Source organism: Amphiura filiformis, chromosome 1 (assembly GCF_039555335.1).
Source record: "Amphiura filiformis chromosome 1, Afil_fr2py, whole genome shotgun sequence".
Lineage (NCBI taxonomy): Eukaryota > Metazoa > Echinodermata > Ophiuroidea > Amphilepidida > Amphiuridae > Amphiura > Amphiura filiformis.
The window spans coordinates 67,527,527-67,541,990 of record NC_092628.1 but is presented as its reverse complement, the minus strand read 5'-3'; the positions used below and the strand labels follow the sequence as shown (position 1 = coordinate 67,541,990).

General features: G+C 35.3%; 1 protein-coding gene across 1 annotated transcript; it reads left to right on the top strand.

Annotated features, from left to right (window-relative positions):
- Window positions 1-156: 156 nt before the first annotated feature.
- LOC140151656 (dynactin subunit 5-like) lies at window positions 157-6,782 on the top strand. The gene is made up of 6 exons (XM_072173993.1): window positions 157-293; window positions 2,452-2,520; window positions 3,199-3,317; window positions 3,971-4,082; window positions 4,473-4,575; window positions 5,234-6,782. Exons 1-6 carry the CDS (start codon window positions 246-248, stop codon window positions 5,332-5,334), a joined length of 552 nt encoding a protein of 183 aa, XP_072030094.1. The 5' UTR covers window positions 157-245; the 3' UTR covers window positions 5,335-6,782.
- Window positions 6,783-14,464: the final 7,682 nt, after the last annotated feature.

Sequence of the window (14,464 nt, the reverse complement as noted above, 5' to 3'; positions counted from 1 at the left end):
CTTATCTTCTTAATAAAACAGCGATATCTTCATAAATACAATTAATGGGACACACTTGTTCTAAAACAGGCTCTAAAATACAGTTTTACATCAACGGCACGTAATCTACATACCATATTGATTGTTCATCAAAAGGTGCGGTTCCTGCAACAGTGGTGGATGTTTTTTCAATAAGGATGAGACTGATAACCATTTCCCACTGATTATTGTATTTTAATAAAATCTGTTGTCCAAGATACTCCACCATGGAACTCCAAGATACCCTTTATATGAAAGCCGAGTACATTGAAACGGTAAGAAATTTAGAAAGGCAGCAAAGCAGCCAGTGCAGCACAGACTCAATACAAGGGCAAGGCAATGCAGGGGAGCCCAGTTCCAATTATATTGAAACTCCTTCAAAGTTTAATAATTAATTTAAGCTTCAGTGCAATCCTCAGTTCTTGTAAACTAGTAAGTAGCTCATGAGCTGTAAACCTTTAACGAGAGTACTTCCGCAATGTTTATAACTTTATATAATTAGACAAATCACAATGCGTAGAACGTCAACGCGTATGGCGGCGGAATTAACACACGTAAACTAAAAGCGTATAGTAGTACTGTATGGTTCAGAGCTTAACCCTTAATCGCAAGCCAGTGACCGATCAACTTCATACTTGGTATGGGGGATTCAATTTGGTGGCTTGATGTGCTGTGTAGTTATGTGTCGTGTTATTTGCATGAATATTAATGAGTTATTATAATATATTTTTTGCATATATTCTGCCTACATCCATATCCACTCTGCTATGTCGTGATATACCTAAAAATAGAGATATAATTAAGCGAAATAAATACAGCATGAGGTATCTTGTCAAGAATGACTGGTATAAAAGTGTACAGGCGTGAGCTGGTTGTCAGTGCCACAGCGAAACACTTCCTGTTTCCATTGGGACATGCACTTTTGTCTCGGCCGTTGTTTCGGGATGCCTAACCAGAATGCAATTCACGCGTACCAAAGTATTGGCTTGCTAATTATGCTAATTATTCACTTACGCTGAAATTGTTCCTGTTTTCTCACATAGATGCATAAAGGGGACGATATTTGACAATGTATGCAAGTTTGAAGAGAATCCATATCCTAAACCAATAGGGTTACCCCCCCCCCACCTTTAAATGCAATAACCTATCAACTTCAAACTTGGTATCGTGAAAGAACATGTATGGTAGCCTGATATGCTTTTGTCATGTAATTTGCATGTATGAATATTAATGAGCTTATTTGCGTATTGTATTACAAACCTTTGTTATTTACGCACCTTTGTGTGGAGGGGTCCCTGGTTCAATTCCCGGGGGTACAAGTGTCACTTCTTTGTTTTCTCCTTTTTTTTTCCTTTTGGGGGGAGAGTAAAATTGGGGGAGTGGGGAGCAAGAATTTTTTGGCAAGCCAAAAGGGGGGGGGGGCAAGAAATTTTTGGAAAGCCGAGAGGAGGGGGAAGTGATTTTTGGCACACATTCATGGGGCGCCTTTTAAATAAAATGCTCTAAAAAGGCTTTAAAAAGGAAAACAGTATACGGTCTACAACGGAAACGCTTAAATGTGCAAATTTTCCTGCACGCTGCGCTCGCAACATGTATCAAGACTAAATTGGGATCCCAAAAATTTGGCATGCGCAAGGGAGGGGTAAAGAATTTCTGGCAGGCCAAGAGGGGGAAGCAATTTTTGGCAGGCCGGGAGGGAGGGGGCAAGCGATTTTTGGCGAGCAGTTTATTTTACCCCGCCCCCTCGGGGGGTGGGGGGGCTCATAATTATTGCACAGCCCCTTAGGGTTATAAGAACACAAAATATTACATTTAGTACACTTTTAAGGGCTGTGGTGTGCAATCTGAACCTATGCCCGGCCCAGGAGGGGGGTGTTAACTGGACACCTGTCTCACCTGTCATTTTGGATGGGCAGTTTGCTCCTGGGACAGGAAAAATTAATACATGACAACATATACTGTATACGGTACTCTGTAATTTTCGCTTACAGTTTTTTTTGCGATTTTGATTTTTTAGGAAATTCGCTTGTTGTTAATTTTCGCGGATTGTTGTCAAATTATAATTAACGCTATATAAAATATATATTTTCGCGCTTTCACACCCACTCATGAAATTCGCGAAAATAAAACCCTCGTGAAAATAACAGCATACAGTAGATGTTAAATTCTAAAAATAATGCCTGAATCAATTCTGTGAACTCAAAACAAGATCAGACTACAATGTAATGGATCAAGGCTATAGCAATATCCATTTAAATTGACTGAATCCCAAGGTGCAGAGGTCTGGTTATGTTTTCAGGGTCAAGTTTTGGTCAGGCAGTTTGTTGAAAATGACAGGTACTTGTCAAATCCTAGCTAAATGTACAAACCTTGTTGACTTAATGTGAATTAATCCAAACAACTTGTTATAACAGACAATCTTTTAAATTGCAGGCCTCAGGAAATAAAGTGAGTCGTCAATCAGTGCTGTGTGGGAGTCAGAATATTGTTCTTAATGGAAAGGTAAGTGAACCATCAAATCAGTAATTAATCTGTTTGTTTACATTTTTATTTGAAAATACATTAGTTTAACATATGGTTAATGGCAACGGCAGCAATCTTCTCTTTAACTACGTAAAATAGAAATGAGATACATATTTTTTGCAAGGAGCAGACATACATTATTATCCTGTGGAAAACAGAGTGGGGGTGTACTCTGACATCCACTTTGCTGCAGGAAGACAGTTTATTAATAATTTCAAATACAGTCCAACCTCTTTTATCTGGCCATGATGGGACCAAGCATTGGCCAGGTAAGTGAGAAATCCAGGGTAAGTGAATTACATGTAATTCTGCATCAAATGTCTGAAGTGCTAACATTGAGACAGCAAAATTACTCGCAATAACATTGCAAGATGGTATATGATGAGTGATGTACAATGTATGCCAATAAATGTCTTTCTATGAAAGCTTCAGTGTTCGAAACCAAACTTTCAAAGCATTACAAACAGGTTTTTCTATGAAGGTCAGACATCAGGATAAAGGATAAAAGAGATATAAAAAAAAGAGATATAAAAGTGGTCCGGAAAAGGGAGGTTGGACTGTAATGTGATTGTGGTGATGTAAAATTTTTGATAGTACCAGTCCCGATTGTAATAAATGTTGTATTTGATGAGTTGCTTTTCTTTTTCTTTGCCACAGTCTATTATTCACTCAGACTGCATTATACGAGGTGATTTAGCAAATGTAAGGATTGGCAGACACTGTGTTATTGGACAGAGAACTGTGATAAGGCCTCCATTTAAAAAATTCAGTAAAGGGTAAGTAAATTGAACTTTGGTTGTTTGTTGGTGTTAAGTACTCTTTCAGGCTATCGTTGCACCTCTGTTCTGTTGTTGTTATTTTTTGTTTTGATATATTTTGGTGTTTTTTTAATGTGTTTTGATTGAAAACAAATAAACTTTGAACTTTGACCTGTTCCTATAACCTTATGATTCATTGAAATGAGAAACTTGTAAGAAATCAAAGTACTTTGGATGTTGTGTCATAAACAAGTACTTTGCACAGATTGTTATTCGCACTTCTGTTATTGGTCATCCTGTATTAGCCTGATCGATTTTTGGAAAGGCAAAACGTAAAATTTTAGGAAAATGGTGTATTATTTTGTTAAAGTGAAGAGATGAAAGTAACGGTTATGAATGAGGTTAATAACTTTGCATCGGTAATATGTCGGGCATTGTGAAAAATCTAAACATTTTGCTTTGGACCTTGGAATATCCCTTGGTTCTAAAGGCAAAATGTTTAGATTTTTCACAATGCCCTCCAAATAACCGATGCGCAGTTATTAACCTCTAACTAATTAATCATCGCCATCCGGAATCAGAGCTTTAGGAAGGTTTTTCATATGAGGTCATCGCTACCATTAAGTAATAATCATACTAAGCATAATGTTGTTGTCTCCTTCTCTCCCCAGTGTTGCATTTTTCCCATTGCATATTGGTGACCATGTGTATATAGAAGAGGACTGTGTTGTTAATGCTGCACAAGTTGGGTCATTTGTACATATTGGAAAGAACTGTGTTATAGTAAGTATGATTTCTTTTATTATGTCTGTATTCTTTTATCCATTGTTGCATTTATGGTTGAATAAATACTTCTGTCTCCAATGTAATTGTAACAATAAAACTAAACAAAACAGGTGTATCAAAGGATTATCTTAACTATAGTAGGTTAGAATTTGAGTCAAACTTCAAATGAGAAAAAAAAAAGAATCCCCAGTGAAATGGGTTCTCTTCCTTGTATTTCCTTTGTAAACAATGATTTGTGTAGTAATAGCGTGTGTGTACCTTCACATTAACATCTGTTAGAAAGTAGAAATGATTCAAAAGTAAAACAATAACTAAAAACTAAATCAATGATAACAAATGATAGAAACATATAACATTAAGATGGTTAATGTTGTGATTTGTTTGCAGGGTCGTCGTTGTGTGTTAAAGGACTGTTGTGCAATAGCTGATAATACTTATCTGCCTCCAGAGACAGTAGTGCCACCATTTACTGTCTATTCTGGCTCACCAGGTAATTGAAGTATTCATAGATAGGGAGAAGACATGCACCCCTAGTGTTTTGTATTTCTGTAATTTTGTGTGCACATACCTTAGATCTAAATTGGTCGACTGGAGAAAGCAAACTTTATGCAGCTTCATGTGTAATGCTATAGAAAGGCCATCATATTAGTGTTTTGTGGACACCAAGATAATATACTCTTTTAAGAGTCAAAAAGTATTAAAATACTTTTTGACAAAGGCCAAAAGTGACAGATAATTGGCGATTTAGTTTGAAGTTGTGAGAAATAAGACACATTAACCATGATAGTTTTAACTATCATGCTTAAAAGACATTAGTGAATTGTTACATCCAGGTAGAAGGTGAAATTTGAAAATAGATTAGATCTAATCATCTGGACTATTTATCTGAGATAATTATCCTATCAATATCCTAGACCATCCTGTTAATAAATTATTCATACCAGACCATCAGTGAGCCGGTCGAGTGCAGATCCGTCGGAATATGCTCCTTAACCCTAAACCCTAACCCTAACTAACCTCATTGTGATATCATCATTTCCCATTGAAAAAGCATTATCCGACGGATCTGCAGCCAACCATTCTGTTAGCTTATATATAATATATAATAATATAATATATAATAAGTATTTTCTCATTATTTTCTGCAGGAGTGGTATCTGGAGAATTACCTGAATGTACACAAGATCTGATGATTGATCTCACACGGGGATACTACCAACATTTTGTACCGGTTGCAGAAGTGAAATGAACTTACAAACAACAACTCTTTTAGGAAGTCATCTTGTAATATTTTGTTTTATTGTGGTATAGACCAAAAAGTGAAGCACCATTCCAGCATGTATTTTGGTCAGATGTAAACAGGGTTGAAAGGTTTATGTGGATGAGGTTTTTACATTATTCCCACTGATTTTATTATTTTCTTTTACTTGGAATATTGCTTGATATTTGCTATAATCATATTCAGCAAAATTCATCAGGAGAGGAGGAGCCTCTAGGTGTGACCTAGCTAGACTGGCACCATCAGTAGGTCATGTACATATGATCAAGTTCAAGTTGTCATATATGTTTTTGACACTGTTTGAAGGAGCTGTGTAAATGAACATGTGTTAACTAGATAGGTGAATTCATGAGTAGGGGTTAATTAAAGAATTTGCTTTATGCCCTTGTGGAAATTCCAACTTGTGACTCTAGGTTTTCAATCATCCAAGTTACAGATTTCCCTTTATTGCTCATAAGCAGGGACAAATAATTTGCGCGGAAAAAAGTACCCGCGAGGAGATTGCGCTGAACTTTTTGAAAATAGGAAAAAAATAGCCGATTGCGCGGAACTTTTTTTCAGTGCAAATCATGTATCCCTGCCCATAGGAAAAAAGTAGCCAATTGCGCGGAACTTTTTCAGTGCAAATCATGTATCCCTGCCCATAGGGGAAAAAAAGCCAATTGCGCGGAGATTGCGCAGAACTTTTTTCCCGTGCAAATCATTTGTCCCTGCTCATAAGAGGACCTTGCAGTGTCTGGGTATTTTGGGTGAGAAGATCTGGTGATATATACTTTTCACAAATTTAGTCAATTTAATAGCCTTTGTTGGGCAAAACATTTCTTACTTACATTTTGGCTGTGGGTTTTACAACCATAATCACCACTATTCACCCAATCTAATTAGCACTTCCCACATAGCAATTTTCAAGATATGTCAGCCTTCAGTGTTTAAATGGGAATGTGTATCTATACTAATTCAATAATCTTACCTGTAAACAATGTAAAGAATTATTAAAATATAATGCTTTTATTTATTTAAATCTGAATATTGATACATAGTGAATCCCTTCACATTTACATATAGATCTAAAATATTAAACGTAATATTATTTATGCCAAGATCTTCCTCGAAGCTTTCAAAAGAAAATGTGTTTTCATTTCCAAATGATAGTTTTCTTCGAATTTTTTTATTTTATTTATAGTTTCAATTGTTACAGTAGCTTTTTCTATGAAAGGCTGTTTTGGTTCTAAGAAATGTACTGGCTTCAGTCAAAGGTAATTTATGTGAAAAAAAGATCAAATTTATGTCCATATTGTTTTTACTGGTTACTTCACATTGTCAGGTGGTGATTTACTATAGCAATTGCATGCTTGTGTTTTTAATGTTTTGTTATTGAAATATTAGATTATTGACAAAATAAAGTCTTATTATCTTCATGGGGAAGCAAATGTACCATAATCCATATGATTTATGAAGCCCAATATCTTTTGTGATATTTTACTCTGTGTCAACTAGACCAAACCCTCCAATTATGAGTTTCAGGACCAGCTACTACGGTTTACCAAAATGGCCTCTTGTTCTGCAGGCCTTTAAATTGACCCAAATGTCGGGTTACAAAACTCATACATCTACACATATAGTAAATTATGTGCAAGCCCTGCTCGCTATGTCAGGAAAATACATCGCTAAAAGTTTTGAATTCAAAAGTTGTTCCGTTTTGCCAGATGAAACAGCTGATTTGGAATCTGTTAGTTTCACCTAACTGGGAATATAGGTAGTATTTCAGTTTCAATCACTTTTTGGACCAAAAAAAGGGCTGAAAACCCTTATTTGTCATGTTTTCTTTAAATGCACAGACTTTCTGAGATTCAAAATCACACACGGTGGTTAAAATATCATTTATCATCTTTTCTTCTTCTTTTTTTTTGGTCAAAATTGTTTTATAAATTTTAAAGTGAGAGTATGAAACACCTATTCAAAAAATAAATTGAACTAAATTATTGTTAAACATGTAAAAGTTGTTCTGTAGATTGCTTTAGTGTACAAAGAAAAAGCACCTTAAAATGCATATTTCGGGCATTTTGTCCCTCGAAAATTGATTTCAAATGGAATTTAAACTTTCATTCCAAAATTTGTTAGGTCAAACTAAAGGATCGGGATTGAGCTGTTTCATCTAGTAAAACGGATTATTTTATCATAAAAATAATTATTATAATAATGGCAACAATTATTCTATATCTATTGCAGCAGAACTTTAAAAATGATAATCATGTATTCTTGAAGTTGTATTAAACTGTACTGCATGTAATATGGAAATTGTGTTGTTTGTTGAGCAACACAATATACTCGCTTGAGCAACACAATATACTCGCTTATCATGAAAGATAGTTTTCATGTTACACTTATGTAATTCAACATACTACAAGTAAGTCCGGAATACTGTTTATATTCTGAAGCTGTAATCTAATATCAAATGTCAATTATACTTGCTCTAGCAGTGTGCAAGAGAATGCAAAACACAAATATTGTACATTAAGGGGTGGGGTATGAACGTTTGGACAGTATTTATTGTGGGACATTAGAGCACATCAGACATATCGAATTGCATTCTGAATACGAAGAATGTCCCGATGATATCAAATAATTTGGATTTTTTGAAATTTGCAATGAAATACACATTTTATGGCAAATGATTAAAGATTGATATTTTTGATATTTAACAGTACTCGAAGTAAACTTTATAAATCTGATGATTTATACTTAAAGTGTATGTAGGTGGGATGAAAAGCCGATGATCAATTGAAACTTTTGACCTTTTCAGATTGAAGATATGGATTTTTTTCCCAAAGTACCAAAAAAAATTAGGTCTTTTGGGAAAAAAATCCATATCTTCAATATGAAAGGTCCACATTTTCAATTGATAGTCCGCTTTTCCTCCCAGCTACATACACTTTAAGAATATATCATTAGATTTATAAATTTACTTTGAGGACTGTTATATCAAAATGTGAAAAATATCAAATTTTAATAATTTGTCATAAAATTTGTATTATATCGTGAATTTCAAAAATGAAAATTATTTGATATCAGAAAGACATTCTTTGTATTCAGAATGCAATTCGATATGTCTGATGTGCTCCCATGTCCCACAAAAAATACTGTCGAAACGCTCATTCCAGATCTCTTAATGAGGTCCATAAAAATGGATGATCATTACAGAAATCAATCGTAGTGTTAAGCTCTGGCAAGCAGTGATAAAAAGGAGAAATAGAGCCAGCGGGGACTCAAATCAATGTGCTCGCAATCTTCAGTTAGGAGCTATACCACAACACCTCAAATGTCTATGCTGAGACTCACTGGAGAATCATTGCTTGTAACAGGGTATACACAAAACATGGCTTGCTCACTTGGCATAAAGAGGGTTTTGGAAGAGGGCTAGGTTTTTTGATAGGAATTTCACAGTTCAAATCAAGTTAACCCAAGTTAACTTTAAGCTGATGGATTACCACATGATAGGAGAATCAATGGAAGTGTGTCCAATACTGTCCGTGCCATTAACAAATGCCTGGGAAGCCATATTATGTTCTGTATTTCTCCCAAATGGATAACATGTTATTTTGGTCCTTAGAAGTCATAGTTTGTGCTTTGCAGTCTTGCTTTCCAAAAATAAAACACATGGACACATCTTGTAAATAAAATATTTTGATCAAAATGTCAGAGAAAGAATAATCAGCAATTATGTGTTCAATTAACTTGGACATTAGGTTTTGCTTAGTGGACATTGTATTGTTTCTAAAAATGTAATGAAAGTTCACATTATGCGGCCTAACATGTTTTCTCATTTCCTACAGCAGGAAATTAATTTCTACATGTCCTTTCTATTCAAGTTAACCATATTTTAGAGCTTTTGACCAGATTTCAAGATTTTGGTAACATTCAAATTTAGAATTCTTTAGCTCCAGCGATATGAAAAGGATTTTTAATGATATCTTGTTAAAATTGCATGTCCAAGTTAATTGAGTACATAGTAGCACAAAATGATCCACTTAATCATCACAGGTATATGTGGTACAGTGGCATAGCTCATAGCTGGACATTGTGAGTGCACTGGTTCGAGTCCCTGCTGGTTCCGAATTGTTCTTTCTCTCAATATAAATGTCACTTTGTTCAAGCCTCTATGCTGTTATTTATTTATTTTGCCCTTCAGTACAAATAAACATAAGAACTGTTGAAGTCAAGTGTGAATTTGTATATTCATTTATACATGTAGCAGTCCTTTAAAACTCATTCATAACCTCATTAATAAACGCGATGCGTGCGATCCAATCACATTTAGTTATTTATGAAAACGCGAACGCAAATCGAGGTCATTAATATCTCACAATTGATCGCAAAATGCATAATTCACACACAATTGACCGGCGTTTGCGTGTTGTGCGTCAAACAAACTGCGCACGCACTGGCTGCTGAATTTGGATTGCACGCTACCATATTTGCATAGATTGTGATACGCACTTTTGTTATTGGTCGTCTGATCGATTTTTGGAAAGGCAAGATGTAAAAATCATCTATTTTTATAAACTTGTGACGAGATTAAAGTGACGGTTATGAATGAGGTAATATGTCGGACATTGTGAAAAATCTAAACATTTTGCTTTGGACCTCCGAATATCCCTCGGTTCCAATGGCAAAATGTTTAGATTTTTCACAATGCCCTCCAAATAACCGATGCAAAGTTATTAACCTCTAATTAAAACTGGGAAAGGTTAAAGAGCGTTGGACCTTGATTGATCCTTATCCGAAATATGAAACAGAATTAAAAGTATTGTTGATCTCTTCGTAACTGTGCAATAAAACTACTGTATTCATGGAGTAAATCCCCAGCACATAATCAAAGTATATAAAAATACTAGCACACATAGGACACCGGAGAGTGTCCGCCCTCAGGGCAAGTCTGCCCACCACATGTGTCTGATCTTCTGACTGCTGGGAAAGTACAATGATAATATAATTAGCTGGCACACATCGCAGTTAAGTACCCAAGACAACAAGACAGTCCAAGACATGTCGCCACAGAAATTATCGTCAAAAAAAACGTTTCAGAGTCTAGGAAGTTAACATCTTTTTGAATTAGTAATATTATAATAATCTTGAAACATTGCAGAGAGTTTTTGTTTGTATATTAATTTGGAAGGTGAACAATTTGCCCAACACATTATGCAATTAGGGTCGTTTGTAGCAAAGACAGGGCTTTCACATAGTCCTATCAGGTTCTTTTTACCCTTAAAATTGACATCGCTAGGCTAGTCAGAAAAAAATAGGGCGAATACTCTCCAATCTCCCCTTCTGTACCAATGCAATTATTATGAATGATGAATGAAACATACAACTTGGTTCAGTGATATAAGTAACTGTTTATTAATGATTCCATCTCCTGTGTAGTAACAACCATTGCAATTTACACAAAGCATTTGACCCTTTTATGATAAAATAATATATCTTAAATAATCATCCAAGATTCTTCGGTGTTCACACATGATGTTAAAATCACAGCAACAAACCTTGCAGATGTGTCATGACTAGTACATTTCTTTCCGAGATCAACTAACGATATGCCAAACATTCATGACCAACTGAATATGCAAATAACCTCTGCATATGTGACTTGTCCCCACAAAACCAAGAATGCGGCAACATTTTGTGTGAAGATTACTCCGGGGGGAGGCACTTACATTACGTGATGGACACCATGCTCATGTATGGACTCTTGAAACGCACCCTAAACGAGTATTACTCAGCGCGTGCAAAACATACCCTAAACAAGTATTTTGCCATTTTTTTAACACTAAGTAAAAATTCATGTTCAGGTTCTTGTTTAATAATATTAGTAGTTTCTTAATATTTTACCCTACGATGTGTTCTGATAAAAGCCAAACATAGCCTATTGCACCCTTTTTTATTTTGCCATTAAACTTTGGTACCCAAAGCAAGTATTTTGCTTGGAAAAGTATACCCTTTTTCCTGATTTTTGGCATTTTTAACACCCTAAACAGGTACAGTGCTGTACTTGCCCAATGCTGAAAAACAACCCTTTTTACTTGTTTTTGTACATGAGCATGGTGTCCACCTTGAAATACAAGTCCCCCCCCCCCCGGGGAGATTACTACCTTTGAAATAACACCAACTGTGTAATTGTAAAAACATACATTACATGAAAAAATAGTTTGTGAAGGATTCAATATTAGTGCTGATGTAGTTCCGAGAAATCTATGCAATGAATTTCTCCAAATACACAACGTTAAATAGGGAATTCTAAAGTTAACATACATATATGGTCCTGGTATATGTGACGTGTCATGTCAAAAGGAGACACTTTTGGGCAGGTTATCAATTTCGAGGTTTTACATATCTTAAATATAGAGATATTTTGCTCCTAACGCCGTTTCCCCCAATGAAATCGGACATTCCTAAGCGAAGATATTGAATTTGTAAGTTATGATATTATAAAATTGGAAATTGAGATATCGGCCTTTAAAAATATTATTGACAATGTTGAGAATAGGAATTACCTTGAAAAATGTCTCCAAAAATACAAGATGCCAGTTATAATATTGTCTGAAACTATCAGACAATATTTCTAACATTAATAACATCACAAATTTGCAACAAACCCAAATTGTGAAAAAATCACCCCAGGGCAGATTTTTGGCTATTTCTCCATTCATGATCCTGCCCAAAAGTGTCTCCTTTTGACATGACACGTCACATATATATAAGTATGCTTACATTGTCCTGGTTTGGTGAAAATGGGGGCCAATTACACAGAGTTGTGGTGCATCGTGAGTCCCAAACCCATAGTAACTATTGGCAGTTTGAATGGATAAGAGGTGGTACAGTATATCACAACTGTTGGTGAAATCAGCCCCCATCACATATGCCACATTGACATAAGAATGCAGAAAATAAGCAAGCGACTGTATTCAAGTGTTGACTGTGCCACCTCCGACACAAAAGTAATCCTAGATTTACATGACAAATGGTAACCTGTTATACCAACAGAATGAAGATAAATTGCAAAATGAGTATAGGATATATCTTTTTTCATCTTAAATGGGTCATAATAGTGACAGTAGTAAAATAAACTAGGGTTTTATATCTTTACTTAAAGTCATAATGTACGATCTTTTTTCAGAATTTACCTTTATTTTTTTCAAAACCGATTTTTTGGCATATTTGTAATACTTACACATGTTCTAATTTAAATCTATGAGCAAACTGTCACATTAGTCCTATTTGTAGTAAAAGCGGGACGATTCTGTTGATCCGACATAAAGTCATAATTTTTTTAGATTATGACTTTATGTCGGCCACGATCGCAAACCGTAGTCTCGTACAAAACTAGCTTGCTTACGCTCCCTCCACATGTGGAGGGAGCGCAACCAAACTGGCCGCGTAGGAGACTAACTCTGAGGCCGCACTCGCTGTCCTGATCCAAATAGTGCGATATGTTTCGAGTGATAGAGGTGAAGTTTATGATGTTGTTTCTTTGCAAATTCCCAATGTTTTTTCGCGTCCAAATGTATTGGGAACTTTAATAATGATTGCATATTATCATTTTAGAAGAAAAAAAGAAAAATCTAAAAATTTAAAAAGATCGTACATTAAGGCTTTAAAAGGATATTTATACTTCGCAGAGCATAGATTGTCAATTGTGATAAAGAAAAGTGACAAAACTGGGTATAAAAGTAACTGAAATGGTAAATTGCACATCAGTAAATAAAAAAAAACTGAAGTAAAAGTATACTTGCTGGCAGCAAACTACATTTCAATGTAGATCAAGACTAATGCTTCGATAAAAGAAATGAACAAGAAGCACTGGAATAGTGCCGTTGTATTTGGCGGGTTGTAATGATGAATAAATGGATGCTGCCTGTGACTAAAAACCGTTACTTTGATACTCACAAATTAACAAGCTTACCTTGTTGGCTGAGAAGATTACACTTTTGAAAAAAAAAATGTTTGGCTTCAAAAAGCACCTTTTTGCATTTTTTTAATTTTCACAAAGTCACATATTTCAACAACAAATTCCATTACTTCTGATCTAGTATGTGACAAAAGTTGCAGTGACATGCACTTTGCAGATTAGTGCCAATAAGAGAACTGTAAGTTAAGAATTGTAATAAAATGTACTTGGACATGAATAGAAACATGGTACTCATTATTTGGATAAGGGAAAGGGTTTGCAACCAAAATAATAAATGCTGCTTGAATCACACTTCCTGGACAAAAATGAAAGTGCCTTCTCACTTCCCAAATGATAAATTGGTTACAGGTTAGCTGGAACAAAATCAAATACTGTCGAAGTCAAAATTGTTGTGTAAATTCCCACTTCTAAGCTTTCTTCTATACACAAAGGAAAATTTAGTAGTTCCAACTTCAAATGTGAAAAGTGCAAAAATTAATGTAGCTTGGGATTACAGTACACGGCTAAAAGGGGCTATTCCAGTTGAAATCCATACACCCCTAATATACATTACCTTAATCTCACACACAGGGAGTGTGGATTTCAAATTCTACACTCCATGTGGGCAATTAAGGTCATGTCTTCCATAGGGGTGTATGGATTTAAACTGGAATACCCAAATTAAGTGTGCATGTATGCAGCTTCCTTGCTTGATGCTGACAGACATGCTTTGTCTATTAAATAGGACAAGATACACATCTGGCAAGAATAACAAGATGGGATAGAAGGCCACATGAGTACCTCAGTCTGATTTTCACTTAATAATAATAATGTTTATTTAGACTTGTTTTGTTAAATTTAAACACAAATACATGATAGACAGTTTGACACAGGCTGGTACAAAACCATTGGGCTATTCCACTTGAAATCCATACACCCCCTATGGAAGACATGACCTTAATATTCCACACAGGGAGTGTGAATTTCAAATTGAGTTTCACACTCTCTGTGTGAGAGATTAAGGTCATGTCTTTCATAGGGTGTGTATAGATTTAAAGTGGAATAGCCCAATTAATCAACTGTGCAAGAGTAAATTAAGATATCACAAACTCATCATATTATATGGTAAATTGTGTAAGTTAACAGGCCAGTCAC